The sequence below is a fragment of the Amborella trichopoda genome, chromosome 3 (assembly GCF_054954075.1).
Source record: "Amborella trichopoda isolate Santa Cruz 75 chromosome 3, AtrichopodaSantaCruz75HAP2 v2.0, whole genome shotgun sequence".
Lineage (NCBI taxonomy): Eukaryota > Viridiplantae > Streptophyta > Magnoliopsida > Amborellales > Amborellaceae > Amborella > Amborella trichopoda.
In genome coordinates, this window is record NC_142338.1 from 39,037,506 (window position 1) to 39,064,071 (window position 26,566).

Here is a 26,566-nt window from a genome sequence, read left to right on the forward strand (position 1 = left end):
TCTCCAATGCCACCTTCAATGATTCAAATATAATGGAGGGGTCAAGAACTGCGTCTACAAACTTGAGCCTAACCATGATACTCAGATGAACTATATGACATAATTAAACCTTTAGCAATATGTGTTTGTAATAAAAATTTTAATCCAAAATAAAGAATCGCATTACTACGTTGTACTAATTTTTTATATACGCCTCTTGTTCGTTGTAACTTATTATGTACATGAAAAAAGGTGGTGAATTTTCATGCAACAATGCTAAAAAAAACAGCTACAAAATTACATTCAAGTTACTTATAATAATTTAGTACACTACTGTTTGTGGATTTTTTAACTTCATTATTTTTCAATTGTTGTATGTATGTCTATGTTAGCACAATGATAAACATTACACATAATTCGAGCGAACCAATTACAAAAGATTGCAGTCAGAGAGTACTAAGCCAAACTTGTATTTTCTCGGGGTGTGAAAAAAACTGGAATACATTCTAGTGGATATAAAACCCTAGGCGAAATAGGTTTAAGATTGTGAAGGTGTACAACATGATAGATTGCCTAATATAGAGGTAGATAATGCATTGGGATTGGTTCTGGTGGAAGTCCAAACATCTAGGCCTAATAGCTACTCAAGAAGGGAGAGACAGAGCCATAGCCACCAAGCTCTGAAGGCCATAACACAGACTAAGGTGGAGGAGAGCATGAAAGCTGGATGAGTTTAAGAGACTTTGGCCAAAGGGGTACTACGAGAAATATTCTTGATTGACAAGTACATTACCCCCTCGTCACTCTCATTACCACTAACCAGTATTAGTTGCACGTTGTAACTCCCTCCATTAAATAAATGTATGTCAAATTCTTAATTGTGTTGTATATCTTTCTAATTTTCATATATTAGTTTATATAAAAAATTGTTGTAATTTTTGTTTTTAAGATAATTGTAGATAATAATAAAATATTCATAAAATCTATATTTTTCCACATTTTTTTAATATTTTTTTTTGGGTTTTTTGACCCATTTTAAAAAAAAAAAAAATTCGAGCGGCAAAACAGGGAGAGAATGTGCGGGAGAGAGAATGACACGATTGAGTGACAAAAGAGGGAGAGAATGTGCGTGAGAGAGGATAACAGGATAGAGTGACAAAACATGGTACGCTGTCCAGAGGGGGTGGCAAGCTGAAGCATTATTGTGGTGTTTGTTTCTCTTTCAATCCTCTGGGCTTTCCAGACTAAACAGGGTCAAAATGGACGTTCCCGTGGGGCTCACACATTTTCAGCTGATAGCAAACTCAAATAGAGTTTCTGGGTATACAGAAAAATGAGAAAAATAGAACACTAATATGCAATACGTTAAGAAAAACGTCCCTCGTTTACATCAAACCTCACCTTTTCTCCACATTGTATATTTTGGACAAAGCAAAGAGTTTTCTTCACCTGGGAATCTGAAAAAAAAAAATGCATACATCACTATTAAAACAAAGTAGTACGTACAAGATCAATAATGTTCACATATAGCCATTTGACATTCCACTGGCATTAAAGGAATTAACTTTCTTCCCGATACATTGATGCCAAGATCTATGAATGTGACAGGTTCTCATGTTTCCATGCAACACATTAGTGGCAAAAGAAGATCTCTCTCTCTCCACAAACACATAATGAAGAACATTATTTGTAAACAAACAAGATGAGGAACATGATTTGTTGGATCTAACAGAAGACAAGGAACAAGATTTGTTTGATCTCTCTCTCTCCCCCCCCCCCCCCGGCCACACACACACACATGTGATGGGAAACATGTTTTCCTTGATAATTAGAGAAGATATGATCCAGTTCATATCAGAATCATCATCTTTAAATGATTTGATGATAGCAGTTCCAAAACTTCCAAGTCAAGCCAAATAAAGTTTTTCTTTTCAGTGTTGGATCGTTGAGTGGGATAGGAATCGCCCATTCCGCCTGGGAACCAAGGGATCACCAGTTATGGATGGTCTGAACCAGTGACTAGCCCTGGTTTGCACTAAATAGCGCAGTTCACTGTAGTGGACCAGGCGACTTTTTTCAAAAAATCGGGTGATTCCCAATTTTTGGACCATTTTTTGGGAATCACCTATTCGACTTGCAGAAGAGCAGAGGGCGCAGGTATCCCGATCTGCCTAAGCGGGCAGACCAGGTGGTATTGTCCAGTCTTGATAATTATGGACAAGTATGGTCGTGAAGACCTCGCCACAGGGATTCATACTAAATATGATATACACCTACATCAAGATTTTGAGTTCCCATTGAAGTTAAAAAAAACTATTGAGAATCATATCTAGCACTGCACTAAAAAACCCCAAAGATATGATTTCATCATGGTAGGAGCATATATATCACACAATCTGAGAGTAATTGCAGGAATTCTAAAGGCAACTACAATTACAAAATAGAAACACTTTTGAGATGCTTCAAGAATGTTATGTCATAGCATAGCTCAAATATGTAACGCGTTTCATACTGCAACACCCTCAAATTATGAAAAAAGTTGAAGATCAATGTCAAAAGTCTAAACATATTCTAAAACATGATTACAATCTCCTTCTATAGACATGAGCTACCAGTCTACGACATTTCACACATGAGCTATATCTATCCACTATGATTTTATAAAATCAAACATTAACTAGTAGAAAATTTGATTGAGAAAAAGAAATTGAAATTAACTAGAAAATTGTCTCGCGTCTATATGGAAAAAAGTACTCCTTGCTAAAGTAGCCAGGTCAGTTTCAATCTTTTCTTCCTCAATGCCTTGTTTCAAAGGTCTATGCATGCTAAAGCTTTATGTTTTGATCTACCCCACAATATAGCAAACCTTTCATGTTTTGATCTACCCACCTAAATGAAAATGATATCCGCACACATATGGGCACACTCACACACATGCACATGTGCAACCTTGGAAGGTATTATTAAGCTGCCCAAGATGAGGCATGTGGAGATTAAAACCAACATATTAAGTCAACAAATGGGACATAAAATGTCAATGAAACAGAAAAACATTCCAAATTAAAAGAAATGACAGAAATACACGACTCCTTAGAAGCAGTCACTTCAACTGGTGTTGCATGACACCAGAAAACAAATCCAGCAAGGAAAGACAAAAGCTATATTAGGAATGTGGATACTAATATACTAGAAAATGTAAGAGGGCTGATGAGGCTCAAAATGCAATCAAATATTTCGTCACAAAATGTTGAATTTTGCAATCAATTATTTAATGGAATTTCAATTATTTAATGGAATTTTAATTCTTAAAGATGATAAATGTGATCTTAGGTGAATCCAAAGGGGGAAAGAATCAAAAAATAAATAAATAAAGAATTGCAACAGATGCATATCAAAACAAGTTTTACTTCTCAACACATTCCTTAAAACCGGTAGTGTCCTTGGTCAAAGCTTAAGAGTATGGTCATAGGAGGTTTTGAGTATGGTCCAGCCAAGATTGAGTCAAGTCCATAATGCTTAGGGGTTGAGGATATAATGGCTAGAAGTTCTTGTTTTCGGATGGTAGTTTCTCATTAGAGGTGTAAGGCTTGCTGGAGATCTTTATAAATTGCAGGGAACAATGACCTCCAATGAAATGACAATGTTACCCTCAAAGAGACAAGTCTTAACCCAATTTAGCATGTTCATAATCATTCCAGTTACAGTTTTTGTTAATATCCCCTACAATCATCAGTGTGTCATTTTTCTATGGGAAATTTATCAAAATTGTCATAAAAATTGAACTATTTAACAATTTAGCATGGATGCAATTTGATATATTTTAAAATCCATTTTGATGTGCCGATTGATGGGCTACTTGAAATTTGATGAAAAGAATAATGGGCTATTTGAAATTAGATCAAACAATTGGGTAAGATGCTACATTCCCCAAAAAAAGGGTAAATTGTTAAATGATTCAAATCTTATGTCTAATTTGATAAACTTTCCTTTTTATATTCACGGTCGGATACATATCTTTAAATAACATATTAGAAACAAGAAATTTCAGTTCAAAATGGAAATGCCACTCTGCAAGAGATGGTGTATTGGGTATTTACCATTTTACCTCTAAATGAGATAAATTTTCAAAAGAAGGCTATCCCTTTCTCCACAAACACACTTTAAAAGTTGAAACTTGGAAGTCATTACGATATATCAGCTTACCGGTGCAAAGGTTTTACCTATTCAAGATTTAAGCTTGTTGCTCATGGAGGAACTGAAAATCCCCACCATGTTAGCTGCCAAGAAGAAAATTTTGCTCCCAAGAGAGCAAGAAGAAAGGCCTGTCATGCTTCTGGTTTCCTCTGTGCCTTCAGAAGTCCATCCACAAAATATTAACTTCAGCACAAAAACTGCACGACTAACTGAGAAACCATAGATGCCAGAAAATGAAATGGGGCCCCATGCAGTCATAACAGTGTGTTAGAGTCAGTTCAGAAATTTAACTTAGAATCCTTCTAAACTTCACTTCCATCACGACTCTTAAGCACTCCAAATTATTAAAGACCCCTTCTTCTTAAACTCAGATGGCCTAAAATTGCTTATGGCCTTCCCCATAAGTGCCATTGCTGCTACACTTGGAAACTGTTTCTGAAAATCTTTCCGCTCTGGGACCCTCTCAGGCTCACAAGTGACTTGCTCAGGGTCCAAAACTGGATGTATTTCCCTTGATGGAGCCCTCCATCTTTGAATCCAAGGGTCTGAAAAGATTGATTCTGTTTTTTCATTTAAAAGTTTTGCAAAAGTACCACCGTGTCCAAGTATGACCAAGTGATTACTGGAAGTATCAGGGTTTTCTATGAGATTTCGGGGCCTCTTCCCTTTTGATATGGCCCCAGAACTCCCTCTTTGGTAATTCAGTACTTTGCTAAACAGTTTGATGGATTCATGTTTTGGGGGCATCTTTCCTACTTCAGAACTGTTCATATTAAGTGATTCCGATGTACTTAATCTGAGTCGCTTCACCCATCTATTGCTCAGATTCAAGGAGACATCACCCTCTTGTTGGAAGGGGGAATGCGAAGTTTCTGCCTCGTGATAACCAGAGAGAAGATGGTCAGCCTCCAAGCTCTGGGTTCTTGGTGTGCTTAACTCTCTACCGTGCAGTGAGACCCCAGCTACCGAACAAAGTTTGGCAGCTGTTATTTTATTTTGTGGTTTGTTGGGTATCAGGGTATCATGCATTTCCGTTTCTACCTCACGACTCAATGAAGCCCCAGTTTCCTGAGACTTGCCTAGACTCTTCATATCAGCACTGGTCGAATCCTGCAAGTCTGAGGTATAATCAGAGACACGGAAGGCCAATGCATTTCAATTAACCATAGAAACAAAATTAAAATAGTAAAATATTGAAATTTCCTAATAAATAAAATGTTGAAAGCGCTTGAATAACCTAAAGCACAGTCTCCAAAGAAAAGAAAAAAAGGAGGACAAGACAAGACAGAGAAGGGTTTTATCGTATGACAAAAACAATAATTGTCTTAAACCTAGGTCAGTCTTGAAATATATATTATGGTAAGGTTCAGTAAATGCATTTGGATTTGGATAATATCTGAAAAAGTATAAAGTTTTAAATTTGAACAAATTACGGAGGTAATGATGAATAATATCAAAGTCAAAACCTTCAGTTAAGTAAAGACAGCATTGATATTATGTTGAATACTTGAATGCCATATATGACAGAAAATTACACAATAGAATAATGGGCATAAAGTTGCAATTATAGAATCCACAGATGCAAACGTATGAATTTCTATGAAACTACTTTTTGCTGAAAGGTAGATATTTTCAGTATGAAAACTCATGAAATGTAAAGTACAAAAACATAGATGCATTTGAATCACAATAAACCAGTTTGGTCATCCATTTCTAGTATTTAGATTATAGTATGAATCTGAATTAACTTATCAAGGATTCCCAATATTTGGGCACTTTTTCAGAGCCATTTGTTATGAGACAAATATCATGCTAATGGGGACCACAAAATAATGTTAAAAGAACTTGAACGTACCTTGTCCACCACTGAAGCCTTTCCTGCGAGACACGTACCAAAACGATCTTAAGTCAATCTAGCATACGCAAGATAAACATCACACAATAAAAGGAATTTCTAGAACAGTAAACATGTGTATCGAAAAAAAATTTCATGGTAACTAAAAATTGTAATGTGTAGTGCTTAAAGACTTAAATTTTCTGCTTTTAGTTTCACCAATAGGAAGAGGTTTAGACATACCATGGAGAACGTTATGAGTCTGAAAAACATCATTTTTCCTGAGATCAGAATTGGCAGACCACTGAATGTCTCTCTCATGAGAACCAGCCTTAATAACACGACGTTCAAAGTCCTGTTCCTCATCGAAACAACTATTTGTCTTGTCACTTTCAAGTTCTATACTGAATTTTGATGTCACGTGAGGCCTTTCAGAGCACACATTTGAATCATTAGCCATGTAACTGATTTTATTGTGAACTTTCACTGAACTGGATGCATCTCTCTTGTCATCCTGAATTTTGCATGGTAAACTATGCAATGGCTGATCTGAAAACTGAGACCTGGATGAGTTAATTGGAGGCTCAACCAGGATTTCTTGTTTACTGTAGAGACTGAGCATAGGAGCTAGATTAAACAGTTTCTGAAATGAACTTCCTTCAACCTTTGCAGGTAGCATTGAATCTCTAGACGTGATTTCTTGCTTGGAAAGTGTCAAATTAGTCTCCTTTGTTATAAGCAAATGATGGATCATCTTCGAGAATTTGGGAAGTTCTCCAGGCAAACCCTCTATGGAGTTCACAGTTGCATTTATTCTATATGTTTCTACATCATGCATAGAGCAAGACGGCATTCTATATGGAAACTTCTGGTTAGACTTAAATTCCATTGAATTTGTTTCCCCTGTAGTATTAATGTGACTCTGCAACATTGCTTTACCAGAAAAGTCATGTGGCCCCCTATTTCCTTCCAAAGTGAGATTTGGGTTGTGGAAATCCTCTTGTGGAAGATGACATTCTTGCTGTAAGATAGCAACACTTTGCGCTAAATATGGGCTCTCATAGTTCCCCAAAATGGGTTGTTTCTCTGAATTCTTATCAGCACCCGAAAATGAAAGGTGACTACCATGAGTGTGTTTCTGTCCCAATTGAGAAACATTCATTGTCACGAATCTCTCCTCCTGTGCCATCACTCTAGAGCTAGAGAACTCTTTTTCTTGACTTTCCTGCATAACCAACCTCATATTTGATCCATGATGACCCAGTGTATCACGCACTCCATGAAAGCTTAAACTAGAAGCTGATTCCACATTATCGTCTGTAGACTCCATGATGTCATGTGGTCCCAGTTTCTGTTCAGGACAATTAGTGGTTTCAAGCACTCGAAAGTCAAATGCTTTTTTAGGAGAAACTGCTTTGTTTAGAGAAGATTCTCCAGATGGTTGGGTTAGCTTCTTTGTACTGGCGCTTACTGAACCAGTTCCAAACTTCTGTTCCTTATTCAGCTCAGTTACATGGGTGTGCTTGCCTATACGATCAATCTTTGAAGTTGCAGAGCTCCATATGCCTTTCTCGAGAGAAGTTAGAAGAGGTTGTTGGACCAAACTTGAAGAAGCATGGTGGGTTGGCTGCACAGATCGGACAGGCAATGGCCATGATGCTCCAGAGGCCCCACCTAGTTTGCATAAAGGTAACAGATCCAGTTGTTTTGATTTACCTTCCAACGAAGGACTCAAATTGTTAGAGCCTTCATTTAAAAAATCATGGAATTTATCTGAAATGGATATTGTTTTAGCTTTCAAAGAAGGACTCAAATTATATTTTTCATCCTTCAACAACTCCTGGTGGTTATCTGCAATCCTGATTTTGTCATCTTCAGGGAACAGTTTTGTACCAGATTGAAGGGAACTGGAAGCCATGGCAACCACATTTTGTCCCTCGGATATACCTTTCTTGTTATCTTTGCAGCTACTAGTTGGTGCCTTGTCCAAATCTATAGCTTTTCTCAGCTCTGCCACATGATGAGACTCATAAGCCTGTCTGAGAATATTCTTTTCATCATTTGACCTATCGCCATGAACAAGGAACCTCTTAAGAACATGAGCAGCTGAATCATTGCTTGGATGTGTCCAATGTGAAATCCACGATGATTGCAATGGTTGCATGGATTCACCAGGTTTTGCGCTACCTAGCATATATTTTGGGGAATTGCTGGGACGATAACTTCGTACCACATGGTCTGGCATTATCGTCAGCCCAAATGTTCTTTATAATTTCTCTCTCTAACTGCTTATCCACTCACAAGCTCCTTATTGACTTCTTTCTGCATTTAGATAGGCAAAAAGCACTAGTCACGTAGAAGGAAACAAAAATTAAGTGCAGGAAGCAACCACATCTATTGAGGTTATATAACCTTTACCCCTACCTCAACTATGCAGTTCACAACAACAGTATATAAGTCAACGTTGTATGACCAAGTTCTAGGCCCCTTTCTAAAGAAAACAATTGCACAAATGAAAGGTAGCAAGATTTTAAAGCATTTTCTTCCCAGGATTGTTTATGCCATGTGAAAACTGTGGAACAAACCCCATTAATCTCCAATTCCGCAGACTTATAAATGCAAGCGCCCTAAGATATGTAAGACATGTGGCCTGACACATGGACTCACATAAGCTCTAAAGACAAATTCCTAATCAGCATAACCACAATTATTACATGTTTCAATTGCTAGACACTAGAATTGCACTCCATATCAAAAGTGTGACAACTAAATTGGAAACCTACAAGATAAGACATAGAAGAAAAAGAACTAAGAATAAATAACAAACCCGCACATGATGATAGGTTTCTAGGTGTCATTTTAAACAATATAAAAACCAACATGACCGTGTATATGTATACTTCAATTTTTCAATGAAAGAGAACATCATCCCTGCAATAATCATCATACAAATTAAGATAACTCTTAAGATGTTTTCTCTGAATAGGCACAATTTTCTAACAGCTAAACTAGGCAATACCTTTTCTTCTTTGAATTTTGTCATATAGGATTTTTATACGATATCCTCACCGGAAACAGCTTTATTGCAGAAAACCAATCAAAATCAACAAGGAAACTGGATTATTTTTCAGTATTCTTGGAAAAATTGTTCCCTCATTTCATTAAATTAGGCACTGCTTGTTTGGTAGTTGTGCTACTTTTTCGTTTCTGATCTAATGAACTGAAATGGTAAACGAATGAGACAGACTCCTCAAAATGTGCATATAATATAGAAAGACAACAAAGACATTGGAAAGAAGGTGCCTGAACAAGATCTTAAGGTCCACAAAGGAGAAATTGTACTATATATGACTATGTCACCTAATGCCTAAAAGGAACAAGAGACTAGCTCAAACACCACCTTCTAATCTTCAATGCTGGATTAGAGGGAAACAGGAGGTTAGAGAGATAACCAGCACTGAATGCAATGAATTCGTCCACCTAATCTTATCAATTTGCAAATTCTTCCTCAGCTAGTTAAAAGAATGAAATTCATTGATATCACGATGACACTACATTATGGGAAAAGTTGATCATCGAAATGATAATTGATATGACAGAAGTACAAGCTATCAATTTCTTTTCCCAATTGGAATCATCAAAAGAGGTTTATGGTCTCATATGGCTATTTATACCTATTTGTACTAATGTATCAAGAATCACAATTGAGGTATCAGTGATTGTGTGGCTAGAAAGAGAATAAATAGGATCATCTAGTTCCTATAGAACCTATCACTAAAATATCCCTAGAAGGGGATAGGTCTAAGCGGAGCAAAAAAGGTCTTCCACGAGATAAGAAATAATAACTATTAGCCCCAAACAAGGTTTGTGAATAAGTGATTGTCTAGTAATGAGCAAGGAATATCCGTCTTTCAGCTAAATAGGATCTATTGCACTCATAATTCATTAGATACTTTTTTATGGATGTCAACTAAGTATAGTAAGTAAATTGATCCCAGTTGATCGCGGTTGTTCAATCATTTGAACCAGAGTCATTCCTTGATAAATGATCATGATGAGTCAAACTCCATATAATTTGTAGGTCTTGTGCCTTAGATTTGAGAATAACAGAAAATAGAAAATGTGGTAAGAAGAAATAATTAAATGGTAAGAGGAACAAGTTCCAAGTTATGGTTGGTATTGGAATTAGGGGCGGCAACGAGAAAGCATATGAGATTGAAAGCCAACATCTCCATCTTTCTCTCACCTCTATAGAATTATGTGAATCATCTCCATTTTTAAAAAGAAAGTGAATTTCTATGTTATAAACTATCATCATCAAGTACTTGAATCCTAGCCCGCCATTCTGCTCTATCAAGGGCCATACCCTTAGTGAGGCCATATGCCCCCATATCTTTTCTCATTATGTCCAATCATGTCCTTTTGGGCCTACTCCTTGTGCGTTTTGAGACTTCCACTTGAATCACTTGCAGCGTTCCAAAAAAAGGTCAAGCGGCACCTAGGTGCTAGGGGGGTCTTGGCAGGGCAGTGGCTAAGCGAGTACCTAAGCGGCTGCCCAAGTGGTAGAATAATAAGGACTAGGAGGTGTCTATCCAACTATTTTAAGTCCAACTTATGTGTAAAAACTAAAAAATGCATATTGAGGCATATAAGACATTAAGAATGCATAACATATAGTCCATCTATAGTCCATAAGGGTTGTCTATTAACTAACAAACAAACAGCCGCATGGGCATGCTCGTGAACTAAAGCCACAAGCTTTGAATGTACAGCCCTATAATCTATACACTTCATAGTTCATGCCATTAGTCCATACTCCATACTCCATAGTTTTTCGTTAACCTTGATTGCTCGATATTCAAACTTCCACCTTTGAGATGTTTCCCAAACTCAAATGCCTCCTAAAAACTCTCTAATAGGCTAAAAAAATCTCCAAAAGTAAATCCAAACTAAAAGGATGAAGTTTGGATTAATTTATGAAACTTTGACAAATCTGTCAATCTTATCGAAATGGCAAATTTTCAGTTTTTGTTGTTTATCTCTCTCTAATCTCAAAAATAGGTTTAGATCGCATTCCCCTTCAACTTATTGACATGCGGCAATCATATAAAACTCACATTGCATATCTCTACTTTGCCCAACCAGTTCTAATTTTACGTGTAACATCTACTTCAATCTCTCCTTGGCCGTCAAATCTTAAGTACTAAAATCTTTAGAGTCTAGAAAATGATAAACCCACATAAAATATTCACTAATGAAAGGATAGATGTACATAAAATTTCAACACAAAAAATTTCAATAAAATGAACACTTCTATTTTTGGCAAAACCTAGCAGAAACTACATGTAATCTCTTTGTTTCTCAGTCCAAATCAAACGAAGAAGGCAGATAGTTACACATCTTCATTATTCACCAAGTCCAGCACAAATACAAAAAGCCTCTTCATTTGTCGTAGAACTGAAGTAAAAACTAAAGAAGAAAATAACACAAAGCTTGCGTTCATTTGTTTCCTTTGTACAGAAAAACACCTCTATGCAATACCAAAATCAGAAGAACCCACCAGAAACCTCTACTTTCCTAGCTAAATGACTCCATTTTAAGGTGAGAAATCCAGGAAGAAGCCACTCCAATTCTGTCAATTCTCGCCCAAGCATTGATGTTTTCCACCAAGCCAAGCAGAAAGTAAAGAGTACAGAGAGAGAGAAAAACAGGGGTGGAGGTCAACGAAACCTGACTATTTACAGTTTAATGTCAGCTACTATTTTAGCCAAATCCAACAAAACATCTCTGAATTGTCCATATTATCAGCTAAATCTCTCAATTTCCGCCCAAAATCAGGCACAAGATACACGGATCCTCTTCAAATCTAATATCAAAATAAAGACAAGAAAAAAAGAAAAATAAATAAATAAATAGACTAATAAACAACCAAAAACGTGGAAAATACCTGAAAAAGCAACTATGATTTAAATTTTATAAAGACGACCCAGACGAACGCTTTCACTCACTATATCTGCATATATAAATCAAAATGGTTACTCCACTGCACAAAAACCTAGGAAATCCCTCTGAAACACCTGAAAAGCATTTTCTCTCTGTAAATTCGAAGAAATAGATCAACATAAGCACAATAACTTAACGTCAAATTCTCTCGAAATTCCTGCAGATGCGGCCGTAATTGAACGGCAATGATGCAAGGGGGAACATCCTCTCTATCTCTCTCTCCCCCTCACTTTCACTCTCTATCTGAGCGAGCAACGTTTATGGCCACGGAATACTAATGTTGGAGGCGACGCAGAGCCTATAAACCTCTTTCTCCGTGCCTCCGAGCCACGTAATCGGTTACAAGCCTACGTCGACTACGTAAAAGCAAGCCTCCTCTCTAAAGTTCACCGCACTACAAAACTACCTGAATTTTTCTCTCACACTATAAAATTTGTGTAATATATTTCTTTTTTTGCATTTACAATAACAAAATACTATTTATATAATCGACCTTAAATAGTTCAAATAAAATTTAATAATAAAAAAAAGACTCAAATCGAAATAAATGTACTCTCACTCATATCAAGGTTCAGTCATGTCACGGCATAAGGCGACAAGAGTAAAAAGCATCGTTCACCTAGTTTTCACCTGCCCCTTTCTTGCTGCATTGACACTTTTTACCTTGTATTATTCTATAATGGAATTGTACACTATGAGATCATTTTATTTTATTTAGCACTATGCTCTTTCAGGAGCATAGTTTATTGCTTGACCTTTAGTTTAAAAATTGAATTTTTTTTGGAAGTTTTGAGAACTACTTAAAAGTTACTAGATGATTATTTTAAAAAAATTAAAATTTAAACTTTTTAATACTTAAATCTCACTATCTAAAAATTGAATGGTCCTGACATTAATTTTTTCAAGTACATGGAGGGTATAATTCACAAAAAAAAATTTACGGCGAGCTTGAGGCGGTTGCATAGCAAACTTTGGAGTCCTGAGCTCAATTCTCCGTGGGTGTAACCTGAGGGTGTAAATGAACATTCTACTCCTTCAGGAGTCGAATGGCCTTTTTCTTTTTTGTAATTCTCGCTCGCTCGCCATTTACACCTCGCCACAGTCTCGATGCACTTCCACTTCCCTCGCTTGCCATTTATACCTCGCCACAGTTTTATATGGTATCTACAGTATCTTAACCGTTCAATAATTTATTTATATTCTATTTTGATATTTGTGACGAGGAATTTCTCGAGCACACAAATTAATGTCCATAAGGCCATAACCTTAAACAAAAGGGAAAATTATAACAACAACTAAAAACAAAACTTTAAACTACCTCCTTTTTTCTTTTTTTTTTATACTATTATTATTATTATTATTATTATTATTATTATTATTATTATTATTATTATTATTATTATTATTATTATGCAACTTACCTTCAACCTAAATTTTTTTTACTTTTCTTTTCAAAATATATTTTCTATGTAATTAACCCCAACCAAATAAAAATAAAAAATACTTAACCTACCCTCTTTTATTTTTATCTTACTTACTATCTCCTCCATCCCATCAAAATAGGGGCTCCGGCACTGTGTAAGTACGGTCCGGCAGTAGGCTTTCGGGTAAAGTGTTGTCCGGCAGTAAAGCTCTGACACTGTGCAAAATACGATCCAGCAGTAGGGCTCTGACACTGTATAAAGTGCGGTGTGGCAGTAGGGCTCCGGCATTATATAAAGAGCAGTCTAGCAATTGCACAAGGTGGTCCGGCAGTTGCAAAGACCGGTCTGACGATAGATGTTACTGGATTCCAGGCTCCGATAGTCTTCAGTTTTAGCTCGCTAATTGCCTTAGAGCGGTCTGGCATTATTTAGTTTCGATTCGGTAGTTGTCTTAGAGAGGTCCGGCACTTATGCGTTTTGGCAATGTAATGGTGGGCTCCGACAATATGATGATGCGCTCTGATAATGTACGAGGTCCAAAAGTCAATGTCAAATCTGGCGAAAAATAACACTATTTTGGGATTTCGAAACAATTATTGGGATTCGGTATAAAAGACATAGCGATGGATGTGAAAATATTTGCTGCTCCCATAAGAGCCTACTTTCTTAATATTGTTCAATTGATCCCTCCCATAAAAGCCTACTTTCTTATTATTATTTTTTGAACCCAAATTTTGAGGATATAACTTCCACAGACTAATAGCAAAAATTAAAAAATAAAATAAAATAAAGACTCAATATGTGCCTTAAAAAAAATTTAACAACCCAAGAGGTACTTGACTATTTTTGTGTTTGTTAAGGAGAAATACGTACTAAGATGTTGCAAGTTTTAAAAAATAACAACATGCAACTTCATTCCCCATAGAAGCCTAGAAGTTCTCTTGCCCCTTTTTTCAGAAAGCTCGTCTCTCGCTTTTTCTCCACTTCGTGTGTCCTCTCTCTTTCTCTTTCTCTCTCTCAAAACATTACCTTTCTATCTTCAAATCCCCATCTACCTTTTCTCTCTCTAGCTCAATGTAACTGTGTACTTTTTCGAGTTCCTTTCTTTCTAAATGTCTTTCTAAACACCTTTTTCTCTTTGATCATGCCGTGTCTCTCTCTAACTTTCCCTAACCATTGCATTTCCCATTTCCATCTCAATTCATGCCATTTCTATTTTTCTAACAATTCATTCTATCTAATTTTCCATTTCCATCTCAATTCATGCCATTTCTATTTTTCTAACAATTCATTCTATCTAATTTTTGTCCACAACAATGCACTTTTTTATCTTTAATTGTGTCCTTTCTCTCTTTATTAAGTCCTCTATATCTGACCATGATCTTTCTCTCTCTAAATTTATTCTCCCTTGAAATATGCCACGTTCTCTATATAATCTTGTTCATTTTCTCTTTGACTCCTCTCACTCTAACCATATCTTTTTTGTTGTTATTTTTATTTCTATCTCTAAACATGTCATTTCTCTTTTTAATTTTCCCTTTCTCTCTCCAAATCTTCTCTCTCTAGCCATACCCTTTCTCTCTCCTATGTCTCACTCCGTAAAGCCAATGAAACCTAACCTATATGAAGCATTATTGGATCACTATGAAGCCTAATCTCTATTTTCCATAACTTCTAGAGTAGTTATCAAATAAGCATTCTAGAACTACTAGATGCCAACCGTTTTGGTGTTGGGATCAATTGGTGAAAATCAGCAAGGGTTTATCACATTTATAGCTATTGTACATTCAAATTAACATAAACAAACAATGAAAACTATAGAACATCAAAATAAGAACATGAAATGAAAAATACAATAACATTCAACTCACAGAAAACAAAAATTTAACATGGTTCGATCACAAAATCGAGACCTACATCTATGAGAAAATGGTATGAGGCTTTACTTACTAATTGGGGAAGATTACAATAGATATCTAAGGCCTAAAGCTCTAATTTCCAACAACTTTACCTCCCCAAGAATAGGGTCCAAATATACAACAACGTACACTTTCTCTCTCTAAACAAAGCCAGCAACAGGGTCTAAAAACCCCAAGTGAATTTGACCCAAAACTCTCACTTTCTCTCCCTACAAAGTGGGTAAAACAGGGCGAGCAGCACCCACCATGTGCTCTCACCCTTTTCTTCCATCTCTTTCTTTTTCTCAGTCTAAAACATAAAACGAAAGCCTCATTTAAACATACTCTCAATACATCCTAGCCCTTGGATCAATAGCCAATCCAATGGCTTAGAATAAAAGAAGAAAAGTCAACACAAATATAAAACTAATGAATCTCAAAACTGACATGTGTGATTTAACTTTATACATATAACAATCTTTCACTTGAAGACAAATCATCAAGCCTCTAACACAACCACCAATGCATATATTCTTGTCTTGTGGAACCTAGAGAGCTTGTACAATGTCGCAAACTCTCTAGCTCAACAACCTCTATGAACATACGTTGCTCATCGTGCTTAGTGCTTATATTTCTCATAAGAACACTACCTTCTTTAACACTTGCATCCTCGAGCTCCTAGGGCCATCTTGCATTTACACATGCTTTAGATGAATCATTGCTTATACACCTACAAGCACAACATGTGGTTGATCTCATGTCATAGAGATCATTTGCATCAATCTCTCCCACAAAACCTTGGAAATCTTGGCAATCCATGGTCATACTTATTAAATTCTGAAGTATCCATTGTACTTCCTTCCAACATTTTCTTCTAGACTAAATACAAGCCAATCGAGAAAAACACCAACAAGTGAAATTCTAAACTTCATACAAATCACAACAATTATCAAAATCAATATTAGAGTGGCATACAACACACCAATTATATCGGCCATTCCTTCACCAATTTCTGAACATTGGTTCAAAAGAAATTCATGAGAAACTTTCGACTTCACATCTTCTCGTAAGAGATCTAACTCTTGCCAATTATCCTTGTCAAGAACTTGCTTTGTACCATCAAGTTCTTCCCATTGTCAAACCATGTGCCCCTTGTCCAACTTCTCATTCTTCTATAACCAAATTTACGCTTTTGTTTGTAACTCTGACTCCCTACATCATTACTAGAACCCCCTTTGAAACTTTGAGCACTCCACCTTGCCCCGTAAATTTGTATCCTTCCATATCGAGAGAATGGAGTGAAATCAAGCTCTTCTTCAAATCTGACACTTGTTTCACATTCTCAAATGTACGAACAATACAATCATACATTTTTATGTGAATGTTTCCAATGTCCAAAATTTTACAAACTCTATCGTCACCAAGATAGACAAAGCCACCAACCACATTTGTGAATGATGAAAAGTATGATCTTTCTGGGCAAACATGAAATGAAGCACCAGAGTTCAAGACCCAAATATTGTTATTAGACAGTGTTGTGCAAGCAATACTAAAAGTTGCGCCATGTTCACCATCTAAAACTGTACTTGCTTTGGCATGGCTGTCTTTGCCATTGGCCGTTTACTCATTTTTCAAAGCATAACAATTTTTTCTTGTATGACCAGGTTTTTTGCAATACCAGCAAGTAACCTTCTTTCCCTGTGACTTGAACAAGCTACTGTCATGAGATTTACACCTATGATTTGAACATGCTACTGTCATGAGATTTAAACTCCATGATATAGCTTTAACTGATGCAGATTCTTTTCGACAATCATTAATCACAAAGGATCTTCACGAGAACCACTGTAGATAATCTCCCATATCAGATAACAACTTTAGCTTGTCCTTGCCAATTTAACTACGGCAAGACCTCGTTCTTCAGCTTTTATGAGAGAAAATGCCGAATACGAAAGGCAAACCAAGTATGAACTTCCTTCTACAGCAGTTAGAAATGTGTGTTCTCAATTAACAGTAGGAAAAGATTGCCCTTGGGTAGAAAGCTCCCTAACCATAGATCCTTAGGACTATTGCTCAATGGCCTCAGGTAAACTAAAAACCTAATTAGCAGTTTAATTTTTGTGTATCAAGACTTAACCGAGGTCAAAACAATATTGTTGAACCTCTATAAGTTCTATATCTGGAGAAATGCTCATTATGATACAATCGAGTATCAAGTGAATATTCTTCCAAGATAAAACTAGGCAGAGTGAAACAACCATCAAATTTTCAGAGTAACACTCTATTATAGACTTCTGGGGACTATAGAGCCCTATACAAATCTTCCCTTTGGCTGAAACTAAAAGTAGATCTTTTACGAATCAAAAAGAAATATATCTCGTTGCACTTGGTTCAGAAATAACTCGGAAAACTTTATTTCTCAGTGAACAGAGTTTTGCATTGTTGAACAAATTTTCATATATCTTAATTTGAAAATGGGATATATATATATATATATATATATATATATATATATATATCAAATTTGTTCTTCATCTATCATAGCTACAATATAGCAAACGCGAGAGGTTTGAATGGACAAATATGTATTGCAATCTTCAAAAAAAAAAAGAAAAATTCAAAAGCGCAGAGTGGGTGGGTTTAAGTTGCCATAGCTGCAGTGAAAGATCACATGCCCAATGAAAGAAGATCTCATGCCCTATTATAACCACGTTGAAATTGAACAAGGGCATTTTGGTTATGTTAGCTATTCTTAGTGACTTTGAAGTGAAAATTTTGGATTTAAGTATCCCATGCTTGCCCTAACTTGGTGATAAAATCAATAGGAAGTCGCCTATTTATGAGGAAGGAAAATGATACAATGCAACGGTTGTATAATAGTATAATACAACTATACCTCTAAAATATCATATTTTTTGGCATTTGTATGACCTCAAGCCATGGATCTAACTTTTTGGGGTTCAGGTCTCCGCATACAAAGAAGTGTGACTTTCTTGTACAAAAGATAAATTGCAGCTTTTGGGACCTTTCACTAAAAGGTTCTACTATAAAATTAAATTATTCAAGCAATAAGAGGTGACGTGGGCGTTATGCCCTAGCTCCGTAAAGAAACTTTATTAAAAATAGTATTTCTCTAAAATATTAGCAAAAACATGTTATGTTTACTTGGAAACTTGCAGTAATATGCAGTAACTTGCGGTTATGTAGTATACTGGAAAAAGTTTTATTGGATTAAATTTATGTACGCTTTTTCTGTAAGATATATTTTGTTATTTTAAAATATTTCATTATGAAACACTCGATATTCTTAATTAATGAGTGCGTATACCATGCTCTTGAGGGAGCATAATGTATACTTACTCCTTAGGATAGAAGATTTTTGTTTTCTTTGTTTTGTTTTTCATTAATCTAAAACTTTATGTACCACCTAAAACCTACTTGTTGTTTAAACTCTAAAGAAAAAGTTCAAAATTTGAGTTTATAGCACTTAGATATCACCCATTAAAAATTGAACGATTTCTATTTAATCTCAATGCATTATTTTTCTAAGCCCAAATAGAGTGCAATTTAGTATTTGCTTTTTTTTTCTTTTTAATTGAGTAAAGCATACGAGTTGAAGAGGTTATATCTCCAAAATTTAAGAATCTAAAAATACTCTTAAATTAGATTTTACCTGAGAGAGTAAGTAGATAGTTTGCTTTGCTCCTTCGGGAACATGAATTCATTTGACTTGATTACAATTAGTACTTTAAAGTGGGGTCCTAAACCCAGTTACCAACTTGTGATGAGACTAGCATGGAGAGGGTTCAGCCACGATTCACTTCCCCCCACCAAGTATGTGTCCCTCTCTCTTACATCAACCATTGCTTTTTGTTTTTGGTAAATGCATGAACCATTCCTCTACTGTCTTTTTCCAATCTCATTATTATAATTTAATTTCCCCCTCTGTTCATGACTGTGAGACCATAACCTCTCCATTATTGAGTTTTAGAAAACCTGGACCATGGGCCGTACCATGCACCCACTGGTCCTCGTTGAATTGGCAGAGTGGTCTCGGTCAACTTTTTCAAAAAAAAAAAAATTGTACAAAAGTAAAAATCAGTATTGAAAAAAAAAAAAAATTGCACCATTTTTCAGAGATGTAAATTAAAATTAACATAAAAAACCTTTTTAATTAGACAATAGCAATAAATGGCCATAAAAAACCAAAACTTGATATTGAGAGTTTTTGGTTTTGGGCTATTGTATCAACGTATTAGGAATATTTTGGAATAAGAGATTGTTTCTTTCTGGTTTGAACTCTCAAATTTTTTTTTGGTTATTTAATCGTGCGAATCGTTATGGGGACCTTTTGGAGGGATTCGCAAATTGTAGATGATTTGGTTGAAAATAATGCCGAGATTGCAATAATGACATATTGGATTTTAATGCTAAAAAATCCTAATAATTTTTCAAATGCAAATTTTGATCATAAGTACGACTATTTAGGGTTAAATCAGTGTTAAAAAAATCGACTCGACTAATGTACTCAGGATCAAGCCGAGGCGATTTACTTGAGCAAATCCGAGTAACTCTCCCGAGTCAAGCTCATTTTTTTAAAAATAATGAAGAAACATAATGGTTATATATATTAAAGTACCTTGTTTATTAGCTTAGTCAGAGTGGTATGTTGGTTAGTGCGCCATATATAAAAAGACCTCTGTATAAGAAGCGAAGCAAATGTTGAACATTGAAATGATGTTTTTTTTTTTAACAAAAAACGTTCAACACTGAAATGATGTTTTAAAAAAATAAATTGACCAACGGGATTCAAACAAACTTCATTCCTTAGAGTTAACGAGCAAACCATCCTAACATATCTGATATGAATTTGCGATTACTTAAAATTTAAAAATACTGTGTACAACTAACTCACCCGAAACTCACGTCGTGTCCAAGTTGCCTCGATCGAGTTTTAAAACGCTGCTTAAGATAGACGTAGTTGTGTACAAATCCATCAAAATGGGGGTAAGATATAGAGTCCAAGTTAGAACAAGCCCAATACCCCACCTGACCAAAATCGGCTAGAGCGATCCTGAGTCACTCTCCAATTTTTAAGACACTACTATGGACAGTCATCCATTTTTTCCAACTCAATGCAACGATTAGGCAGATCTTAATCGAAAAATATACAAGGTCTAGGAGTGAAACTTACACTTGCTCCCCTCAGACAAAACCTAACTGTTCCTCCCTCGGGCAAAACATAACTGTCTTCCATTTCTCTCCTCAGAATGCACTCATTAGGTTAGAACATCAATTAACCAAAATCTATTACAGCTCTCATGGAGCAAAACTTGTACATACTTCCTCTTGAAGGGAAGGCGCCAATACTATTTCTTTGAGAGTTTTAAAATTATTATTTTTTTGAAAAAATAATTAGATGAGAGTGGAAAAATTAACAAATTCAGTTTTTGAAATGTATAATAAATAAATTAACTTAAATATATGTATTATGAAAAAATTTATATAAGTGTGAGGCTCTAAACAATCAAATTAGGGTGCATCTCAAAACTTTATGTAGAAGAGGTTGTTTTGATGCTCAAATATCCTCAAATCGATCATCTCGACCTCAAGATGCATGGACTAGAGAGAAAAATAGATTTCAAGTTTTGAAAATAGTGCATCTTGTAATGTATCTCTTGACAATCAATTTTCAAGATGTTCAAGATTTCATAAAAATGCTCGATTTATACTATTTTTGAAACTTTAAATTTTACAATTAGAGCTGAAAATATATTTTAAAATTATCACAAAGATTTTCAGTATTGAAACTATATTTCTTGATATATTTCAAGACGCACTTTGATCGTTTAGAGCCTTCGCTTTATACATACCGCACCCTGTCAAAAAGCATTCGTAGCGGTGATTTTCCCGAACCTTGAACAAAACCCGCCACCAAATATCCCACGTTTTGTACTCTTTGATTCGGTGGGCGTGTAATACGACGTGGAGTCATGTGGTTCAAATCTGGTGACGCATGCATGTTTACGCTTTTGTAAACAATATGAACCGCCCACTGCTAATTGAAAATTTAGAGGGAGCCAGCGTTGTCCCTTTGTCCCCATAGGGCCAGCTCAAGCCCAACTCTAGGCCGGCCCAAGCCTACCTCTGGCCCGCCCTTTATCCCCATAGGGTTTGGCCTTGGCGCAATCCAAACACCGGGCAGGGCCTAGGTTTTTAGGATTGGGTTGATAACGAATTAACTTGCAATGTATTTTTTATATTTTTTAAACAATTTGGCATTAATTGAAAAGTGTTTTTGCTCATGAATACTTATATATATATATATATATATTAGATTATTTCTAAAATACTGCTGGCTGTTGGTTTTTCAAAGTCTATTTTTTCATTATTCTTTTAACCTCATTTATACGTGTTTTGTTTAATTTTACTTTAAACGTAATTGTCATAATAATAATAATAAGCCCAGCCCATGTACCAGTCAATGGGAGATAGCTACTGCAGCTCTGCTATACATAGCTCGCTGGCAAGACATTGCTAGCTCAGCTCTCTCCGAGACCCTTTCCTTTAGGCTACGGGGAATCTAATTCGCCGCTTGATCCCTTTCTGCTCTCGAATAGTACTTAAGGTTAAGATCCTCGAGCACGAATCAAGTGACTTGGTGAACGGTTGTTCTACTGTACAGTGGGTGGGGGCTAGGTATGACATGACGCTTCTTTCCAAGAAGGAGCTCTTTAGGTTGAAGCTCGCTCATGAGCGGTGAGATATTTCCCCCGCTTCTTCGCTATTGAAAGGACTGAACTGTTATTAGAAATTCTATATACTTTCTAAAGTAGTGAATTCTTTATTCATTTCTATATGTCGATGTCGTTGTAAAAACCTACATCTTCCTCATCCTTACAAACAAGGGAGGTTTGTGTTTGATTGTTAGTGATCTAGCATGTAAAAACCTACATCTTCCTCATCCTTACAAACAAGGGAGGTTTGTGTTTGATTGTTAGTGATCTAGCAGGATAGGTGTGTCTTACATACAGAACGAACAATAATACTAATAATAATAATAATAATAATAATAATAATAATAATATTATTATTATTATTATTATTATTATTATTATTATTATTATTATTTTGTATTTTTCTTTTTCTTATTTTTTCCTAGCTCAGACTTGCCGGAGACGAGCCAATTATCCGGATCGGTTTTGGGAAAACCTATCTCAAAAGTGTAAGGACCAATCAACACCCAGAAATTTCCTATTCTTATTTGGAAACCTAGAAGAATAAGGGCATTATGATAATTTGTCCTAAACGTTGAGTGACCGCACGAGTGACGAAAATACTTCCAATATCCCCACTCGTTCTACTTTCAAACGTAGAAGATGTAATTTCTATTGAAAGAAGAACAAGAGAGCATTCCAAGGATAGTACAACTATGTCTATTTGATGATGTCATATATCATACAATAAATCACTAAATACAAATAAACACAAAAAAATAGTAAACACAAACATCAATATATTGATTATATATTGTACACAATGATACCATTTACCATTAGAGAAATGACCCTACAAGTGTGTGTAGAACCTTAAAGGATCACCATTAAATTTGGCACGGATCTATAGAAAAGTCAAGTTTCATGTTCATGTGATAACTTTTTTAGAGATCCATGCGAACTTTAATGGTGCTCCTTTGGGGTCCTACACACATGAGTGGAGGAGGGTCCTATAGGATCATTACTCTTACCATTTAATATAAAAAAGGTATAATTACTTCTAACCATCCAATATGAAATCTGATTGTTCGGATGTGTTACGAAGATCGAGAAATTTTCTTTTGAAGTTGAAATTTGGTTAAGAGAATAATTGCCGTCATCCAGTTTCATATCCTATTGTCAAGATTAATTTTGATCACCTTGTACCAAAGGTAAATGACATTATTATAATTGGATTTATGTGGTCTTTAAAAGCCTTATGAAAGACTGTATAAAACATATTTAATAAATAAAACATAAACTCAGTAGGAATGTGGTCCTTTTGTGGACCATACTAGGCAAATGTTATTTGTTGATAATCGGACTAGGCTCGACAAGTTACGTCAGTTAAAGTTTGGAAAAAACCCAAGATACCTGGGCATAGGGATCTAACCGATAAGGGTTTAGTGGGTTAACTCTAGATGAGGTCGGTGTATGTCGGGATAAGAGCCGAGGGACGGTATGGTCCTTGCGTGTGATGAACAACCTTTAGATGCATGGTTAAAACATCATCGTTATATCATCACATGGCATGTACATAGATAGCCGTTTTGATATTCACCAATGAGGGTGAAACATGTACATGTGCGAGAGATTATCCCTATGCACCATAGAGTTATGTTGCATCATGGTCTTGAGGACCATGATTTTTGTCTCTAGGGGAGAACCTGAAATCCATAAAATGATATTGCGTCCCCTGGTCTATTGACTAACTTTGGTGGTCCAATACACCATAGAGTCATGGTTGCATCACGGTCTAGAGGAATATAATTTTTGTCTCTAAGGGAGAACCTAAAATCTATAAACTGGGATTGTGTGCCCTAGTCTATTAGCTGACTTTGGTGGTCCAATCATGAGTCCTAGTCTATTGGCTGACTTTGGTGGTCCAATCATGAGACCTAGTCTATTGGCTGACTTTGTAATCCAATTCTGAGCCCTACAGTAGACTGTGGGTCATGGGAACTGCGAGGTCAGTTTGAGAAAGCTAAACGGATCGTGATTCGTAGAGTGCTCTCATGTATTGATAATTTCATAAATCTAACGGATCTGATTCCTATCAAAATTAATTAATTTTAATTAATTTTATTTATGTGATTTTTATAATATTTATTTGAAGTTTTGTGAATCTTATGATATTTTATTTTTGTCATTTGGATTTATAAATTAAAAGAAATTAATTTTTCACTCTTTCAAATAAAATATAAGATTTAAAATATCTAAATATAAAATAAAATATTTTTTAAAAATATATGGGACCTCCATAAAATATGGGGCCGAAAATTTAAAAACATGTAGATTAGTTGGGCCCACACGTCCCCACCAAAAGGATTGCATGCCCCCACCCATTTACGTTTTTTTTTTTTTTTTGGGAAGAATGTTTATCCTCTTGGTTGGCTTATCTTTTTAGCTATAGCCAACTTATGTGAATATTTGAGATATTTATTATAAGATAAAGTTGATTATTTTAGATATTTACTAAATGTTTGTATCTAGATTGGTTGATCCAATAATTAAAACAATATTGGCTGATTCAAAAATTAAGGATGAGATATATTAAAATATAAACTTTCATTCATAATAGATTTAAGAAATGGAGGATAAGGCTCAAGCTCATCTCTCAAGCTCATCTCTTTGAATCTTTATGGTTGATCAAGGAGATGGATGGCGGAATATTTGAGATATTTATTATAAGATAAGGTTAAAATTAAAAAACTTGTGGATTAGTTGGGTCCACTCGTCGCCACCAAAAGGTAACATGCCCCCACCCATTTACGTAGTTGTTTTTGGGAAGAATGTTTATCCTCTTGGTTGGCTTATCTTTTTAGATATAACCAACTTAGGTGAATATTTGAGATATTTATTATAAGATAAAGTTGATTATTTTAGATATTTACTAAATGTTTTTTTTTTTTTATAGAACTTTCACTACTTCATTAAACTAAAAAGAGATTACAGAGTCAGATACAAGAGTTTCAGAAAGGAGAGATCCCCCTTTCGCTAGGGAATCAACCAGAACTTTAGCTTCCCTATAAACAAGAACAAAAGAGAAAGAGAAAGGCTAATCAAGGTCAATAATTTGAAGTAGTAAAGCTTTGAATTCCCACGGTAACTTCTGCTCCTCCTTACACCATTTGATGACATTCAAAGAGTCTCCTTCAAGGACACCATAATAACCCAATTTTCTTTCCACAAAAATGCGTAAGCCAATGAAAAGAGCGAATAATTCAGCATAATTAGCAGAATGCACCCCCAAAGGACCAGCATAGGAGAAAACAACAGTCCCCTGCCAATCTCTAAGCACACCCCCAAATCCTACCAGACCCATATTACCTAAAGAGCTGCCGTCAAAGCTCAGCTTAAAAACTGCCATAGACGGGGGAATCCACCTTCCTTTAGGTCTACATTTCAAAAAGCCTAACTGAAATAACAGTTTCAAATTTCTCCTAACATTCACTTTCAAAATATCTTGGCCAAATTTAGTAATTGAAATATATTGCCAAATGCCATGTAAAATCTTCTCCCAAACGATCTCAAAAGGTAAACATATCCCATCAAATACTCATCTATTCCTTTCTTTCCAAATTTCCCATAAAATAACCCCTCTAGAGATTTGCCAAATAATAGCTCATGTTTGAAGCAAATCAAAAGACAAATTCTGCAATATACCTGTAACACTAGAAGGCATCACCATTGCAAACCCAAGCAGAGCAAAGAATCTCCTCCATATGCGATAAGTAAAAGAACAATGCTAAAAAGATGATCACTTGATTCCCCATCATTCTTACACATCAAACAAATATTAGGCAGGATTTTCCTCCCCTTAATAAGGTTTTCAATCATGAGCACCTTATTTTGAACAACCTGTCATAAAAATCCTTGCACCTTCAGGGGTTATAGCCACCTCCAAATGATAGCTAATTCAGGTCTTGACCAGTGCCACCTATCATGAAATAGAAGCAGGTACATTGACTTTATCGAGAAAACACCATCCTTATCAATCTCTCGCACAATCTCATCTGAAGCATTTCGATGGATATAAACCTCATCCAGCAGTTTGAGCAAATCAATAAACTCTGAAAATAGGGAGTCCGGGATCCTATTATAAGGAAGCTTAATATTCCAAAGAATGTGATCATCCCTACGCTCATAAAAATCAGCAACTATACCATTTGAATTAGCCACTCTTTGAAAGATATTGGAAAATCATGTTTCAAAGGAGCATCCCCAACCCTTTATAGTGCCAAAATGAAATATTGGCACCATTGCCAATAGACCACTGAATGTCTCTTTGAATCAAAGCTTTACAATTATGAATTGATTTCCACGAATGAGACAAGCCCCTAGTCTCCCTTCTATTATCCACCCACATTCTAAACCTATCCACACTATACTTAGAAATAATTACCAGATACCGGAGATGATCTTTGCAAGTTAAACTCCTCCACCACCATTTACAAAGTAACGTTCGGTTGACTGTGA

At 35.6% G+C, this 26,566-nt stretch overlaps 1 protein-coding gene across 12 annotated transcripts; it reads right to left on the reverse strand.

Moving 5' to 3' along the window:
- Positions 1–1,313: 1,313 nt before the first annotated feature.
- LOC18422612 (uncharacterized) lies at positions 1,314–12,564 on the reverse strand. 12 transcript variants are annotated; one of them, XM_088862535.1, is made up of 6 exons: positions 12,148–12,424; positions 11,955–12,020; positions 6,251–8,329; positions 6,029–6,051; positions 4,200–5,283; positions 1,314–1,436 (listed from the first exon to the last, which is right to left on the reverse strand). In XM_088862535.1, the coding sequence occupies exons 3-5, from the start codon at positions 8,250–8,252 to the stop codon at positions 4,501–4,503; spliced, it is 2,808 nt and encodes a 935-aa protein (XP_088718661.1). In that variant the 5' UTR covers positions 8,253–8,329; positions 11,955–12,020; positions 12,148–12,424; the 3' UTR covers positions 1,314–1,436; positions 4,200–4,500. The 12 variants fall into 12 exon arrangements, with proteins under 12 accessions (XP_088718661.1, XP_011623612.1, XP_020523309.1 ...); XM_011625310.3 differs by having other exon boundaries at positions 11,955–12,564; XM_020667650.2 differs by having other exon boundaries at positions 1,314–2,252; positions 11,955–12,564.
- Positions 12,565–26,566: the final 14,002 nt, after the last annotated feature.